The following is a 15750-nucleotide window of genomic DNA, read 5'->3' on the forward strand; positions in this document are numbered from 1 at the left end:
GTAGCGACTCTGAACCCAGTAGTGGCTCATGGCCAGAAGGATTCACCCTGAGAGGTGAGCTACGCTGGGGCAAGCTAGAGCGGGTGTTTGGTGCCAGCCAGGAGCTTCCTGATTTTGTTAATGTAGATTTGCGCCGAGTGTATGGAACCTACCCAAGCACTGCTGTGAACATCACTTATCACAGAGGGGAATTTTGGTGCATGGAGAACCACGGGTTGGGGAGCAGGAGTATCGAATAGAGAGGAGGCTTGTTCGAAAAACTGAGGGTTGTCACGTTGAGGACAAAACAGAAAATGGAAAGACGAAAACAAAGAAAAAAAAGTGATTGGATTTCGTTTGATGATTTGTATTTTGCCATCATAGTCACTAATGCACACCTGGAATGAAAGATCAGTGTATACTAAGTGTGTACTTGTTTTAATGTCTTTTTTAAGCCATACAGCATGCATTTTAACATACAAGCATTTTAACAGCAGCCTGCACTTGGCTTTCATTGAACAGAGAAATCATAACCATTTTAATCTACTACAACTTATATAATAATGTGTTATCCCATTATATGTTTGCAGTGTATTTTATTGTAGACAACTTTTAAAAGAATGAAATGGATATCAGCTGTGGTTGTGCTTGGTAATTGTTCTTGGTAGGGTGTCCATGACTTTCAGTTTCCATGGAATGATCCTGAGTCATTTACCAGGAGCAGGAGATAAGGCATATTTGTGGTCAGTGTGTGGGTGGACACACATTTTTATACTTTAACTCACACATCATCGCTGTAGACTTATTGTACAATCATATATGTCACACATCCTAGATACATAGCATGTTCATACAGTACAATTCAACACACATGTGAAAGCATCATCATACAGTCTAGCATATAAAATAGTATGAATGATTCTCTGTATGTATTTCAAATAAACCTTTAAGAAGTTTCTAATTAAATGTGAACACTAAATAGATAAATAAAAAGGTGTGATACAAGTCAAGGGGAAAATGTTTCTAAAGCCTTTTAATTAGTTCACCCACTCATGCTGCTAAATAAACACAAAGAGAATATATCTCACATGCAGTGCATATAAGATTAAAAAAAGAAACAGTACCTGAATAGTTCGCTCTTGATTTATAAAAAATATTTGAATTTCATTTAAAAGAATTAAATTACTGGGGGAAAAAAGATTTCTTTATTTCAACCATTAATAAAACAATACACCATCTATAGAGTGATTGGGTTGTAATGCTGATAAAGAACACATTGCCAAAAGAACTGAGTCCATAGATGAGCTCCTCATGACCACCATCTATGGAATTCAGTTCTCAGGGCCAAGTGCTCAGAAAAGCCATATACTTTTCTTATTCTATAAGAAACTGGATGCTGAGACTGCTTACATGGCCGATGAGATTGAGGCTGCTCCACCAAGACACAGCTCGATAGAGCCATTAGCGGAACCACATTCGCTGAAATAAGATATTATAAGAGTTCAGGCAAATACAGTTCAACAGTTTTAAAGCACAAGGGCTCATCAGCACTAAGTAAAGCCATGTCAACCTGTTAATAATTCCTGCTTAACCTTATAAAGGTCTACCTGCCCAAACAAGTGAAAGGACTTAGCTACGTTTATTTTCTCAATGTTATCTCATTCTCATATTTGTTTAATGTTTGATCATTACTGAATTCCTGAGACAGGCACATTGCACTTCATGTCCTCAGTTCTGGCCACACCTGAAGAGTTTCAGGAAATTTACTTTCCATTAAATCGGACCAAAACCAGTTAAACGGCCTTAATGATCGCACAGTCAAAAGCCTCTATACAAATCCAAACATGATATATTGTATATGTTACAACAGATTGTACAGAGCACACTATATGACATGTTTCTTAATGAAATAAAATGCCATTCATGAAATACTGCCAAAAAAAAATCCCAAAAATTATTTACACATAAAGAATTTAAGGCTCAATTCATAAAAATGAATAAAAATCAACTAAAACTATATTATATTTAAATTCTAGCCAAATCTTTATTCTCTATTAATTCCAATACACTCTTGTTCCTTTAGCTCTTAAATACACAAAACCTGTTAATATTTTATTACCTTACCTGTTTCCAAGTAATAATTTTGTGTACCTGATACTCACCTATGAGAGAGGGAAAAAAATTATCCCAGTTTGACATACAACTCTTAACATGTCTCATTCCTGAAGAAAGTTCCTGCTTCAGTATCCACCATCTTCTCATAGGTGATGAATTTCCAGAGGCAGCACACATCCATCCTCTCCATTAGAGTTGTGAGGACTTATATATAAACTGTAAAATCTTCAGCTTAAATACCTATGTACGTCTGTGTTACTGCCTCACTCATGGACACACTCACTCACTTATGGTACGGTAAGCCTGGCAGTCACTTCCCAGTAAGAAGGAAGCAGTGGGAGGGAGTCTCCCGCCCCCTCGTAATGAATCAATACACAGCGCTTCCGAGGAAAAATATCTCACTGGTTCAGCCCTCAGTTCCCATAAAACAAAAAAAGGGAAAAGGGGAGAGGGAGGGAAAAAAATACTTGTCTCTGTAGGAACCAGGAATTCCCCTATTGCAAAAACATGGTTCCATGCGAGGATAGGTGACACAGCACATACATAGAGAAACTAACTGTCTGAAAGTTTGTTTTTACATTTCCAAAAAGGAAATGGAAATCCTACATGTTGAACACTCATTTTTAGAGTCATGTTTACTGTTAGTGCTTCGGTAGAAAAAACAAAAAGAAACGATCAGTTCAAGTTTCCTCATATGGAAGTTTCTGCTGATTAATACATGTAAGTTGCATCATACTGAGGTGTGGTATTAAAAGCGTGAATACAGTTCTTCCACCTTCCCACTCTACTTCCATGTTAACACTTACTGTAAGGTGAAGTCATGGAGAATTCGCAAATTCAACCTACAAAATTACGATTTATAAAAATGGTTTGCCTTTCAAATTGCATTAGAGATATGAGTGGTGTACACTCCCCTGTTCTCGAAATAAATCCGATATTGCAATGTGGAATATGATTAATTTCAGTCATACGACATCTATACTCAAATTGAGAATGCCTCTTACTCATGATATTTAAGGTCATATGTGTGTTTTGAAAAAGATCATTATTATACCACAACAAGCAGAAACCAGAGAGATTTCATGCTTTTTGAGAATGGTAATCTGATAGCTGTTTCCAAATAAAGAAGTAAATAAATAAGGAAATGTCCCAAATGATTAAATTAAAACGTTTTGTTAACCAAACTGAGGTTCTTCATTCTTAGTCTCAGCATGGGTTTTGTTCTTTTATATCATATAACTACAGCTTTTATATTTCTCTAAGCTGCTGATACAATTAAAAATATGAGTATAAATCACAGTGTAATTTTTTTTTTTTTTACATTCAGATGTCATGTAATTTACAGTTATTACCGACTTCGCCATTCTAACAAGAAGTCGATAGAAATTCATGAAAATTGCAATTTCTCAATATCCGTTTGGTCATCCTGGAAGACATGCAAGTTTGTCATGGCAATAAGTGTAGACAATTTCGTCATATATCTTGCTACATACTTTGACTTTTGCTTGGTGAAGCTGAAACCTCTACCCAGTTCTTAGAAAGTGCAGAGTATTAGAAGAAGCTGGGGGTCAAGCTATCCATGTGCAGTGACTTAAAAGCCCAGGGCAACAATAAGGGAATCTACTTTCAGAGAAAATCCTTCTGCTGGTAGGATAAGTTGCAACTGACATTTTGAACAGGACTTCAGAAACAGAAACGGCTTTCATGCTGCTGTTTGAACACGGGGGAAATTGGCTGCAAAGGTCACTGAGCCCATTTCCTTTCCCCTATGCTCGCTGAGATAGACCTTTACAGCACCCATTCTTTTTTTTTTTTAACGTGCACTTTAACCAATAGTCACCATATTCAAATGCTCTATATGTCCATAAGGGTGTGGGTTACAAAAGGATTTTCCTTGCTCGTTTGTTAAGCTGACCTCTGTGGTATCAGTCTCGTTCCCAAAACCTTGATTTTTGCTTTGAGAAGGATGACTAAGCTTTAAAAAAAATCTCCCTTTTGTTTTTAAACCAACCATGGTTAGCTCATGCTTTAACATTAAAACAATTAGACTGCAAGCATTAAAGTTTATTGTTGAAGAAATTAGACACTAATAAACCTTAACCTACACAACCACATCAACTACACTGTTGTAGAGTTACTTCTGGTCCATACACATACACAAGTATTTTGTGCCTGTTTGTTTATTAGGTTATATGTAGTTATTACACTTTTTACTCATATTTCTTAAAAAGTAAGCAAAAGAACAGTACAGTCTCATAAACAGACCTAGGCCAACAGTATAACTCTAAACAAAATACTTTTCAACAAGTACATAAAAAATAACAGGTTTATTACAATGTTTGGGACAATTCTTTACATTTCCAGTATTGAAAAATTTGAATTGTTCAATAGTCTATGCTCTTCCTGTTGCTCAGATGAATTCCCATCATTTCAGGTAAAAAAAAAAAAACACCAGCAGTGTGAAACTGACCAGTACAGAACAGGAAGATTATTTTTTACCGATACTAAACAAGCTTTCCCAGGCTCTCAGTCTACCACATGGAACATACTGGAATATGGAAGGTCCATACCACCGAAAATAATTACTCTCATAATGAAATATTATGAGAGTAAAAGGCTGGTGGCAGTAAGGTGTACCATAACAATGTGCTTTGATTGAGTTATTGAACTTACTGACATAATGTTGCCAAGCATGTGGACTTCATTTCTGTTCAGAGTTCTAGGGGAAATAGATATTTCTCAATGTAATCTGTGGTCACAAGTTTTTGGTCACAAGTTTGTGTAGGCAATGTCAGCATGATTTATTATAGCCTTATCTTTCATATACATATTCGCTCTCGTGTTTCTCCTTTGCTTGTTTTTCAGCGTTCCAGATTCATTTTAGGGCTAAAATTAAACAGGTCAGATGACTCAGATGTATTAGAACAGTTACTGCGTAACAGCAAGAAGAGGGTAGATTAAAGATTAGTGTTAATGTCAGGTGTAGGCTGCTTTTACAAATAGTAAGAGGGTGAAACAGGTAAAACAGGACTAAAATATATTGTATGAAAACAGAATAAGGTTAGAACATACACATTTACCAGACGACCTTACAAAGAGTGACATACAATTTATTTTTTGTACAATTGAGGGTTAAGGGCCTTGCTCAGGGGCCCAACATGGGCAGCTTGGTGGACCTGGGACTCAAACTCACAACTTTCCAATCAGTAGTCTAACACCTTAACCACTAAGCTATACACATTTTTAATGTAAAAAATTATTTGAGTCTGTGACAAAATTTCCTTCTTTTCCCTAGGAACAATTCGAAACACAAACACACATGATTTGGACCTTTACCTTTATCTCTGTTGTTCCACCGAAGATTGTGCTAACATTGTGACTCGTATTTCATCTGGTATATTTTGTTTTTTTTATCTGAACAGCAAAATTTCTGGGGTGTTTTTTTTTTTTAAAGTCAACTTTGTTTCGAGACAAAAAAAAATAAATAAATCGCTAGAAATATATTTTCCTGACTACCAAAAGGTGGCAACGTCTCAGCAAAGCAGGCTTCGTTTCAAACCACCCTTAAACATCCCTTACTCACTTTCTCTACTCCCCTTTTGCTTACTTCTGCTGTCGTCACAGAAACTCTAACAGACTACTTTTTTTTGTAGTACATGGTTTAATAATGCGGTTTCTGAGTTGTTTACCGCTAGCATGCATTAGAAATAATAATAAAAAAAAAAAAACAATACTGCACGCCCTTTATACTGGGTTGTTCCAGGTACAAGACTACAAGAAGTGAACGAGTAGTTTTGGAGACGGAATCGGACGTGACTCATTTCCCTTAACACAGGAAGAAGACGCGTTGACATAGAGCTGCTGTTTGCGGTTGTTCATACGTTAGCGTCCTGATATTATTTTACAAAAAAAAAAAATACAAAAATAAAAGAAAGTAGAGTGTAAGTTGCAGTTTGACTAAACTAGCATGCGAAATCTAGCTTGCAAACTTAACGCTTTATCTGTGAGAGCGCAGGCCATGTAGAGTGTGATGATAGGCTGTAGCTGAAGGCTTTTAGCTTTCACTGTTCTTCCGCCACGCATGGCACAAATGTCTTATTTTAATCATTGTTAAGGCTTAAAATAATCCAAACCGAATCACGGATCACTGTTCATGTGAATAAAGAGACCATTAGCTGGATTTATTCATTCGGAAAGCCAGTGACAAGCAAGTTAAATCGCTTTATTTCAAGTTAGCATGAAATAAATACTAGGCAAAGGGACTGGATGAAGTTTTTCGGCTCCACATTAACACATAGACATTGCTGTGTTCGGTTCATGAGGTGACACACAGAGTCCCTCATTCAATTAGGTCGAGACAATGCTGCGATTAGAGGACGTGGCTAATGTGTTGCTCAGGGTGCCCAGTCTGTTAGTCCTGGATTTGCTTTACAAATGCGACATCGAGAGCTTCACACATCACATCAGGGCGAGCAGCGAGGACATGCTCTTCAAATACAAATACCTCCTCTGGAACATTTACTACTTAGGTACAGTTTATACTCTTAGTGCAAATGGTTATTGGACTTACCCAGACTGATACACAGCCTACAGACACGGCCTTCACGTGCTCTATGTCCGCAGGTCACTTTGTGAGCACCGTGGTGCTGTTACTGCCTCTCGGTCACATAGTTCAACTTTACCTGCATGTCCTCACTGCGCTTCTGCTCTACATGGGACATCAGATGTCCAGGTGAGCACACCTATTACACACCAGCAAGCAATGTTCAGTCACATTTACGTTCACGCATTTGGCAGGACACTATCCAAGAACATATTCACAGTTACATTTCACATATACACTGATCAGGCATAACATTATGACCATAATATTTTGTCGGTCCCCCTTTTAAAGCCCTGACCCGTCGAGGCATGGACTCTACTAGATCCCTGAAGGTGTGCTGTGGTATCAGGCACCACAATGTTAGCAGCAGATCCTTTAAGTCCTATAAGTTGCGAGACTTACAGGACTTAAAAGATACTTACAGGTCTTAAAGGACTTAGAGGACCTTTTGATAAGGATACGTTTGATAGATATTGCCCACTGCAGACCAGGAACACCCCACAAGAGCTGCAGTTTGGGAAATGCTCAGATCCAGTCATCTAGCCATGGAAAGCAACACAGACACACGCGCACCCGGCCATCCACATGATGTAAAAGAAAACGTTATTTATCAGACAAGGCCGCCCACTTCTATTGCTCCCTAGTCCAGTTCTGATGCTCACATGCCCAGTGTTGGTGCTTTTGGGGGTGCAAAGGGTCAGCATGGGCACCCTGACTGGTCTGCGGCTATGCAGCCCCATTCGCAACAAACTGTGATGCACTGTCTATTCTGACACCTTTTTATCAGAACCAGCATTAACTTCTTCAGCAATTTGAGCAACAGTAGCTCCATGCTGGTTCACCACTGTTCCTTGCTTTGGACCACTTTTGATAGATTCTGACCAGTGCAGACCGGGAACACCCCACAAGAGCTGCAGTTTTGGAGTTTTGGCCCTTGTCAAACGCTTGCCCTTTTTTTTTTTTTTTGCTTCTAACACATCAACTTTGAGGACAAAATGTTCACTTGCTACCTAATATATCCCACCCACTAACAGGTGCCATGATGAGAAGATAATCAGCGTTATTCACTTCACCTGTCACTGCTCATAATGTTATGCCTGATCAGTGTATCAGCATTCAAGAAAACTAATGTGTCTTTTACCGTATCAGCTTCCACATGCGGCCACTCAGTTCACTCAAGTGAAGTTTGCTCTTGTTTACCTGCAGCTAGCAGGTGTGGTCATCTGAGCTTCACCCCGTACCCTGATCTGCGATCCTTAACTGATTTTAAACAGCAAGAGCTTACAAATTGCCCACTATTCTTTGGAAATGTATGTGCTAAGATTTCCAATCAGATAAGTGCTAAGTTTAGAAATTGGTTTTGTTTTCCTCAACAACTTCTTCAGTCTACACTTGTATGTTCACAACCTATCAGCATTCCTTACTTTTTTTATATAAATGATGTGCTGCTTTCCATTAAATTGCCTTCAGTGGGTTATAGAGGGGCATTCATCTGTTCAAACAAGTCTCTGTTTATTTACTTCTTTTTTTTTTGTATTAACAGGGAATATGTTGTGGGTGAGAGTCAATACAGGTATGATGGAACACTCTTCCTGCATCCACCAGCCTTGACCCGTTTTGTGAGGGCACTTACATGTAGGTACAAAACCTCCACCCAAATCATGTAATTAAAAAAAATTAAATTAAATTATTAATTTAAAAAATAAATTTAAATCCTGGTCAAAAAATAAACATAGCCTTACATCACATTTCCAATAAGATTATCATATTGCACTTTTGCTTTCTTAGAAAAGCAGTTTCACTTTGTATATAAATTTAATAGCATTTAATCTAATTCCTATTAGTCTTTTTTAATTAACATTGAATTGGTGTCACTATGGCTGAGTTTGCTACCTGCTTACTTTGCTATTCTTAGTACCTACCTAGTTTTTCTTTGAATAAAGTTAAGAATAAAGCCTTCTGCTGAGTGACAGTTTCCTGTTTTTATCTTTGACATGAAGGTGCATGCAAAGCAGAACCCACAACTATTAATTTATTTTTTAGATAGCTGTCTACCAGAAATTGCTTTTCTCAAGAAATTCAAAATTAATGACTAGAATGTAATCGACGTGTTTGCTATAATCACAAGAAAAGGTCACATTCTCATAGGTCTCACTGGATCTTCTGTGGAGAGCACTAATTAAGACAGGTTGATGAACAATCCATTATCCTAACCTTTTCCGGTTCATTTTGACGCCAAACCAGATTGCACTGATTTTTATTTTCATTCCAGGGTGATGCTGAATAGCTGTAATTAGATTGCAGTTATATGTATATGCATCAAGTACAGGAGTGAATAAATTGTGGACATTATTTTGCGAGGGCCAGGATAGCACACTATATTTTTAACAGACATTTTGTATATGTAAAAGATGGGGATTATTATTATTATAAGTTATTATAAGTTATTATTATTATAAGTAGTATTCATTTTGTTGTTTGTACCCGTATGCTTATATATTTACAGGTCAGATTATTGTTGCCACTCTGTGTGCATTCCTCATGCGCACTCGCCGTGTATGGCTGTTCTCAGCACACTTGCTCCCACTGTTTGGACGGGTGTGTTTAGTTTCTCAAAACAATGCCCTGACACTCACTACTGTTTCCATGGGGATAACTGCAGCAGAGGTTGCCGTCTTCCTCCTCATGAATCTGTTTGTGCCATATAGATTGGCCAGGGCCACTTATCAGCAAATAGCACAAATAGAGGTAAACCTACATGTTTTTGCACTCATGAATCTTTTTAACTGTCTGCTACAAACAAACCAGCAAACTGCTATAAAGTAAATCACACATCTGTATACAGTGTACTCTCAAATTCTCCCCTGCGTCTGTTGTCTGCAGGTGACTGATTTGTACCGGCTGTTAGCAGTGGGCATGTCTTTCTGGCATCATTTTGCTGTGCCTATGTTATTCAGTGCATTCTGGTTTGTACTATTTGGAGTTCAGCTTGTCTCCAATGTTGGCAGCTCCTCTGCCATCCAAGAGGGGCTGCTGCTCTACCTCCTCACCAGGTAAACACTCAACAAAGGTCACTGTACTCAATATTGCCATTTATTTAGTTGGTGTTTAAGGTTGGTGAACAAGTTGAACCAGAACAATAAGCATTGATTTTTTTTTCTTCATTTATATTTTTCTGTTTATTTATGATATTACCCACTGACTTTTGTATTCTGGAAAAATATTTTTGCGCTCAACTGCAGTTACAGCTAATTGGAATTATTCTCTTGTAATTTTGATTCTGCTTTGAACAGTAACCCAATTCAGACAGTTTGCACATTTGTTTGACAAATTGCTCGTTTGTTAAATTTGTGCTGCTGTTTTTGTGTGTGTGTGTGTCTGTGTGCAAGTGTGTCTGAGTGCTGTGCTAGTCCTTATTCTCTACTGGGTTTGACATTTGTGGTTTCTTATTTGGCATTGGGCCTCCTGAATCTCTGCAAATTCTGCCTGGGAGGATTCACAGCACTGCAGAACCACAATGTCATGCACAGGTATGTGTGCAAATACATGTTTATTCTAGTGAAAATGTAGTGAATATAGGTAAAATGTTTTATTGATAAGATATGTATGTGTGCACATGTGTATATGTTGCAGGGGTGTTACAGAAGGTGTGACTCTGTTGTTGTTGGCACTGCAGACTGGCTTGTTGGACTTGCCAGCATTGCAGCGCTGCTTCCTCCTCTTTATCATACTCTTCATCGTCCTCACTTCCACACTTCAGAGCATGAGTGAGATCACTGAGCCCATCGTGCTAGGACTTGGGGCCAGTAGAAACAGGTAAGATGTGGATCCCCCTTATGGTAATTTTTGTAACACTGTTAACAGGTCTGAAAGTCACTCAGGCCACTTACAAACTCAGTGGGAAATAAGCATAGTCAGGCAAAGCATTAATTATAATACTTATTTAAATTCCTGTGGGGATTTTGTCATTCTTAAGATGGCTGTAAAAGGTTGTATGTGGAACAAAGCAATCCATGTATACGTTGATCTAAACCTCTGGGTCCACAGGTGTGTGTGGAAGCATGTGCGGGGCCTGAGCATGTGTGTGTTCCTGCTGCTGTTTCCTGGCTTCATGGCATTTAAGATATCCCAGTTCTTCCACATGGATTTCTGGCTTCTCATCCTGGTTTCCAGCTGTATGCTTACATCACTGCAGGTATCACTGATCCTGAAAATGCTAACAATACACTTCTTTTGCTTTTTCAGAGTATTGGAAATGATTAAAAACCACCAGGCACCGATGAGGTCTGATTTGATGAGCCTAATTTGTGATTTTGTATGTGTTCCAGGTCACAGGGACCCTACTAATCTACTGTCTGTTCATGTTGGAGGTGTGGCGTGGTGCAGCCCTGCCCAGCCTCGATGAGGTGGTGTATTACGTGAACGCCATGTGCAGGGCACTGGAGTTTGCTGTGGCACTGTGTGTGGTTGCGTACGGGGCATGGGAGTCACTGTGGGGTGAGTGGAGCTGGATAGGGGCATCAGTTATCATCATCCACTCCTACTGCAACGTGTGGCTACGTGCCCAGGCTGGATGGAAGAGCTTCTTGCTTAGGCAGGAAGCTGCACGAAAGATCAACTCGCTCCCACGGGCAAGTGCTGAACAGCTGCAGGAACACAGTGATGTCTGTGCCATATGTTTCCAGGTCAGCATTGGGTTTGGATTGTCAATATAATGACATGAATATAATGATATAATAGACCAGTGAGAAGCTGATTTTTGATACTGTTGCAAAATTGTCCCACAGAACAATTTTAGCAATCCTGAGCTGATACAAAATGTCAGCCTTTTATAAGAAATTATAGAAAAATCACACTACAACTATACAAATGTCATCAATTGCTAAGTTATCAATCATAATGTGCACGTTCAACTATCAAGGAAGTACATGGTTTATGTTTGCCTAAAGGCAAGCTAAACCTGAACTGGTTAAACAGGTACTGAATTTTCCTCACATTTTCTTGGGTTCCAACAACACAGTAAAAACAATGCTTACTGAGCCGTATTTTATGAGTTGCAATTTGTGAAACAGATTCTCATAACATTAAAATGGTAATAACCCACTTCAATTATTGTGGCTGTGCTCCAAGAAAAGTTTAAAAGAATGACCATGGCTAAGCCGTTTGTAGTGTTGTTACCAACTAAAGTGATGAAGTTTTAGTTAAAAACTAATGGATGCTCATGAGAGTTTTTTAGTTGTTATTTAAATGACCCTGGCAACACACAGATTTACTTATAAACACAATAAAAGTTTAAGTACAAAGTAAATTGTGTTGTAGGCTCTATACACCAATCAGCCAAAACATTATGAGTAGTCACAGGTGAAGTGAATAACACTGTTGTTGGGTGTTCCTGGTCTGCAGTGGTCAGTATCTATCAAAAGTGGTCCAAGGATGGAACAGTAGTGAACCGGCGACAGGGTCACGGTCGGCCAAGACTCATTGAGTGGGGAGTGAAGGCTGGCCCATGTGATCCGATCCAACAGACGAACTACTGTTGCTCAGACTGCTGAAGAAGTTAATGCTGGTTCTGATAGAAAGGTGGTCATAATGTTATGCCTGGTCGGTGTATGTGTGACCTGACCAATTCACCCACATGTGCGTGTTGAACATCCTATTCCAAATTACAGAATACCCTCCACTCTTCTGAGAAAACCTTATTTAAGATTTTGGAATATGGCTGAAAGGCGCTTGTGCTTATTTACCCATAAGATCCTTAGTGAGGTTGGGCATGTAGTCACCATTCTGGTTCATCTCAAAAGTGATCAATACGGTTAATCATATAATACATATTGTGCAGGAAACTCAATTTCTTCTGGACCAACCTTGGCAGATCACTCCATTATGGAGACACATTTGTGTGTGTAAGGTGTCCACATACCTTGGCCATATAGTGTATACAGTCATTACATGTTGAAATTGTGAATTGCAACAAAAATAAAAAGAAAGGCTGAAAGGACTGCTATGGCATGTAAGTGCTCTGGTATAGGCACTGCAGTTTTATTGCTACCTTAGGTAAGAGTGCTTGTATTTGTGTTTGTATATTATACTATTTTACAGAATCAAAATTAAATCTCTAACAGTATGTGAACGTTTTCTTTATTTGGTGCTCTTTATGATCATGCTACTGTAGAACACTTGATCATTTTAGCTCTATAAAAAGGGACACTTCAGAGTTCTCAATGTGGCAGGCATATAGAGCCTATAGAGGGTCTAGAATCTAGACCATAGTCTTTATGTCCTATAATGCACAATGCTCACAGTGAATACTTTTGTATAAGGATGATGTCTGTATTTTGTTACCTAAATATGTTTTTATTATGTATTTCTGCTGTTAGGATATTGAGATTTCAACGGAAACATCTACAATAGTTACTTTTTCAACAATTTTTCCAAAACATCTTGCATACCAGTTCAAGTATTCATTATCCTTATTGTTATCCTTATTGTTTTGCAGGATATGACTTCTGCTGTGATCACCTACTGTGGTCATTTTTTCCATGGAAACTGTCTTAGAAAGTGGCTATATGTTCAGGAAACTTGCCCTATGTGTCACACTCCTATCAAACCATCCACATCCATCCCAACACCTGCTGCTGGTGATGCCCAGCCAAACCCCGTACAGACCCAACCCCACCCACCACAGCAAGAGCCAGCTGCTGAAGGGGAGCAAGCTCCAGTGCAAGATGAATTCCATTTACCAGATAAGCAATCTGTGTCTGAGGCACTATCCAAAAGACAGGGTCTATTAAACTGTGGTGCCAGTGGAGACTCTGCTGGTCCTAGCTGCTCATTAGGATCAGGTCCCTGCACCGAGAGGGACTGGGAATCTGAGCAGAGGACTAACCAGCCCAGAGAGGCCAATTCAGCTCTGGACTCAGACAGAGAACCATGACTGTGCCACTCGGTCTTTCAGTGGTATTTATGGAGCCAAAAAAAAACAAGGAAAATTGGATCACTAGAACACAATAGAGAGCCAGTAGGTCACTGCCTCTCTGAAATCTGAGTAACAAAGACAACAACCCAGTTTTCTGGTGGAATGAAGCTACTTCTAATCCTCTCAAGCATGTGTTGGTATCTTCTTATCACAGCACTTCTTCAGGCAATACAAAATGTCATGTTTGTTATGGCTACAATTTTGTTGCAAATGTTGTGAGGATGATTGTCCTTTAAAGAAGGGTAAAAATGAAGTTGACATTATTTTTGCTGTCTCTTTTTAAAGCAATGTATAATGACTGGAGAATTGAGCTTATCCTGCTTTCCTTAAAAAAAATCATTTGTCCTATTTCAATACAAATCACAAATCTTCTATATGTTGGGGTCAAAAATGCAGGAAATGTTAGAGAAAAGCTCTGTGTAGAGCACATAAATATCAGACAGTTCATCAAAGTTCTGTTTCACTCAGCCATCCTTTTCACCATGTCACTTTGTGCAAAGCATCCTGAAATCAAGTATATATTTTTGTTTATTAAATAGTTGTTTAATTATTGCAACCTTTTGAACTATGACATTTATCAACAAATTACCTTTCAACTTGAACTCTAAGAGATTTCATGCACCTGTCATAATCTTGGGCCTGGATTCTATTTCTGTGACTGCATATCTGTAAGCATGCTCACACACGTTTACGGGAACTGGAGCAAAGAACTGATTGTCTGACATTCTGATGGTCTATGTGAATATATCCTGAAGCTGCCAACCTAAACTTACATGATTTTATGCATTGTACTGCAACCACATGATGGGCTGATTAGTTTGAATGAGTAGGATATACAGTCAGTCTTCAGTACATAGATATAAACCAGTCCTTACACGTGCAGCACTCCTTTCTGCCAGGAGTGCTATGAATCACCTGAATGTCTTGTCATGAGGAACTAACACATCATAAGACAACTGGAAAGGTTAAAGTTGGTCTGAGGATCATTGAATCTAGCTTCATGCCCATGAGCTGTGTGGCCTATTTGAAATAGTCCTTAATACAAAACCTAAAGTCCAGAAGGGGTGGAGCTGGATCTGACCCAATTCCTATATACAATACCGGGAACAACATAATTACAAACTACACACATCCAGGCTGAAACACACCATATTGTCCCCTCCCCTTGGATACTATAGAGAAACTGGAAAACATACAAGTCTATGTTCACAATGTTGTTGTATACATGTTCAAGATGATGATTTACAACTTGAAACGTATAATTGCTACATAGCTCAGATGCAATGAGCACTGCACCAACAGAGCTCCTTGGACCAATTATCCTCCCTAGTTGCCTGTAACTACAGCCGTCTTCCAGTTCAATAAAGTGGTAAAAACATTATAAACATTTCTGATTCTGACACCCAACAGCACAATACATTATTTTAGGAAAAAATGCTGTCATGTTCTTAAAAATCAGTATAGTCTCCTGCTATGTGTTTGCAACCGGGAGGCACGGCTGATATCAGAGTGATGGGGATCTATGGTGAATATCATGAAATGTGGGAAATTCCGTCTCGAAATGAAAGGAATGAGGGGTCCATTATGTGAAGGGAAAGCTGACTCTGATCTGAGTATTAGTGGAAATCCAGCTTACATCCTGTGGTATGGAGAGGAAAAAATGACTCGCCCCTGTTAAAGTTGGAGAGATTTGGAATACTGAGAGGAGAAGAAGGTAAGGGAAAAATCATCTTCTAGGGAAAATAAGAGGAAGGCACCACTTACAGATCAGAGGGGGAAAATAACCCAGTGTAAGAAATGTGTTCATTCTGTCTAGGCTCTATCAGCATTTTTGTGACATAATAAACATATATATACACACGTACAATGGACATAAGAGGTCTAAAATGACAGGTTTTTTGTAATGTAAAGAAACCCTAACCCAAGGTATGTTGTTGAAGTATCTGTTGATTTTATTACACTACTTAGTATTTTTGGGTAAGAGTCTACTGGCATGGCACATTTTGACCTAGCAATAATTTCAAACTCTTTCTGGCAAAAATATTCTAGTTCCATTAGATTATAAAAGCACAGCACA

At 38.7% G+C, this 15750-nt stretch overlaps 1 protein-coding gene across 2 annotated transcripts; it reads left to right on the plus strand.

Moving 5' to 3' along the window:
• Nucleotides 1–5899: 5899 nt before the first annotated feature.
• Nucleotides 5900–14224, plus strand: zmp:0000000662 (RING finger protein 145). Of its 2 annotated transcripts, XM_058386240.1 has the most exons (10): nt 5900–6623; nt 6718–6826; nt 8241–8332; nt 9204–9445; nt 9581–9750; nt 10087–10227; nt 10331–10513; nt 10745–10892; nt 11026–11382; nt 13194–14224. In XM_058386240.1, exons 1-10 carry the CDS (start codon nt 6455–6457, stop codon nt 13629–13631), a joined length of 2049 nt encoding a protein of 682 aa, XP_058242223.1. In that variant the 5' UTR covers nt 5900–6454; the 3' UTR covers nt 13632–14224. The 2 variants fall into 2 exon arrangements, with proteins under 2 accessions (XP_058242223.1, XP_058242225.1); XM_058386242.1 differs by lacking the exon at nt 6718–6826 and having other exon boundaries at nt 5929–6035.
• Nucleotides 14225–15750: the final 1526 nt, after the last annotated feature.

This window comes from Hemibagrus wyckioides, linkage group LG03 (genome assembly GCF_019097595.1).
Source record: "Hemibagrus wyckioides isolate EC202008001 linkage group LG03, SWU_Hwy_1.0, whole genome shotgun sequence".
NCBI classification, from domain to species: Eukaryota; Metazoa; Chordata; class Actinopteri; order Siluriformes; family Bagridae; genus Hemibagrus; species Hemibagrus wyckioides.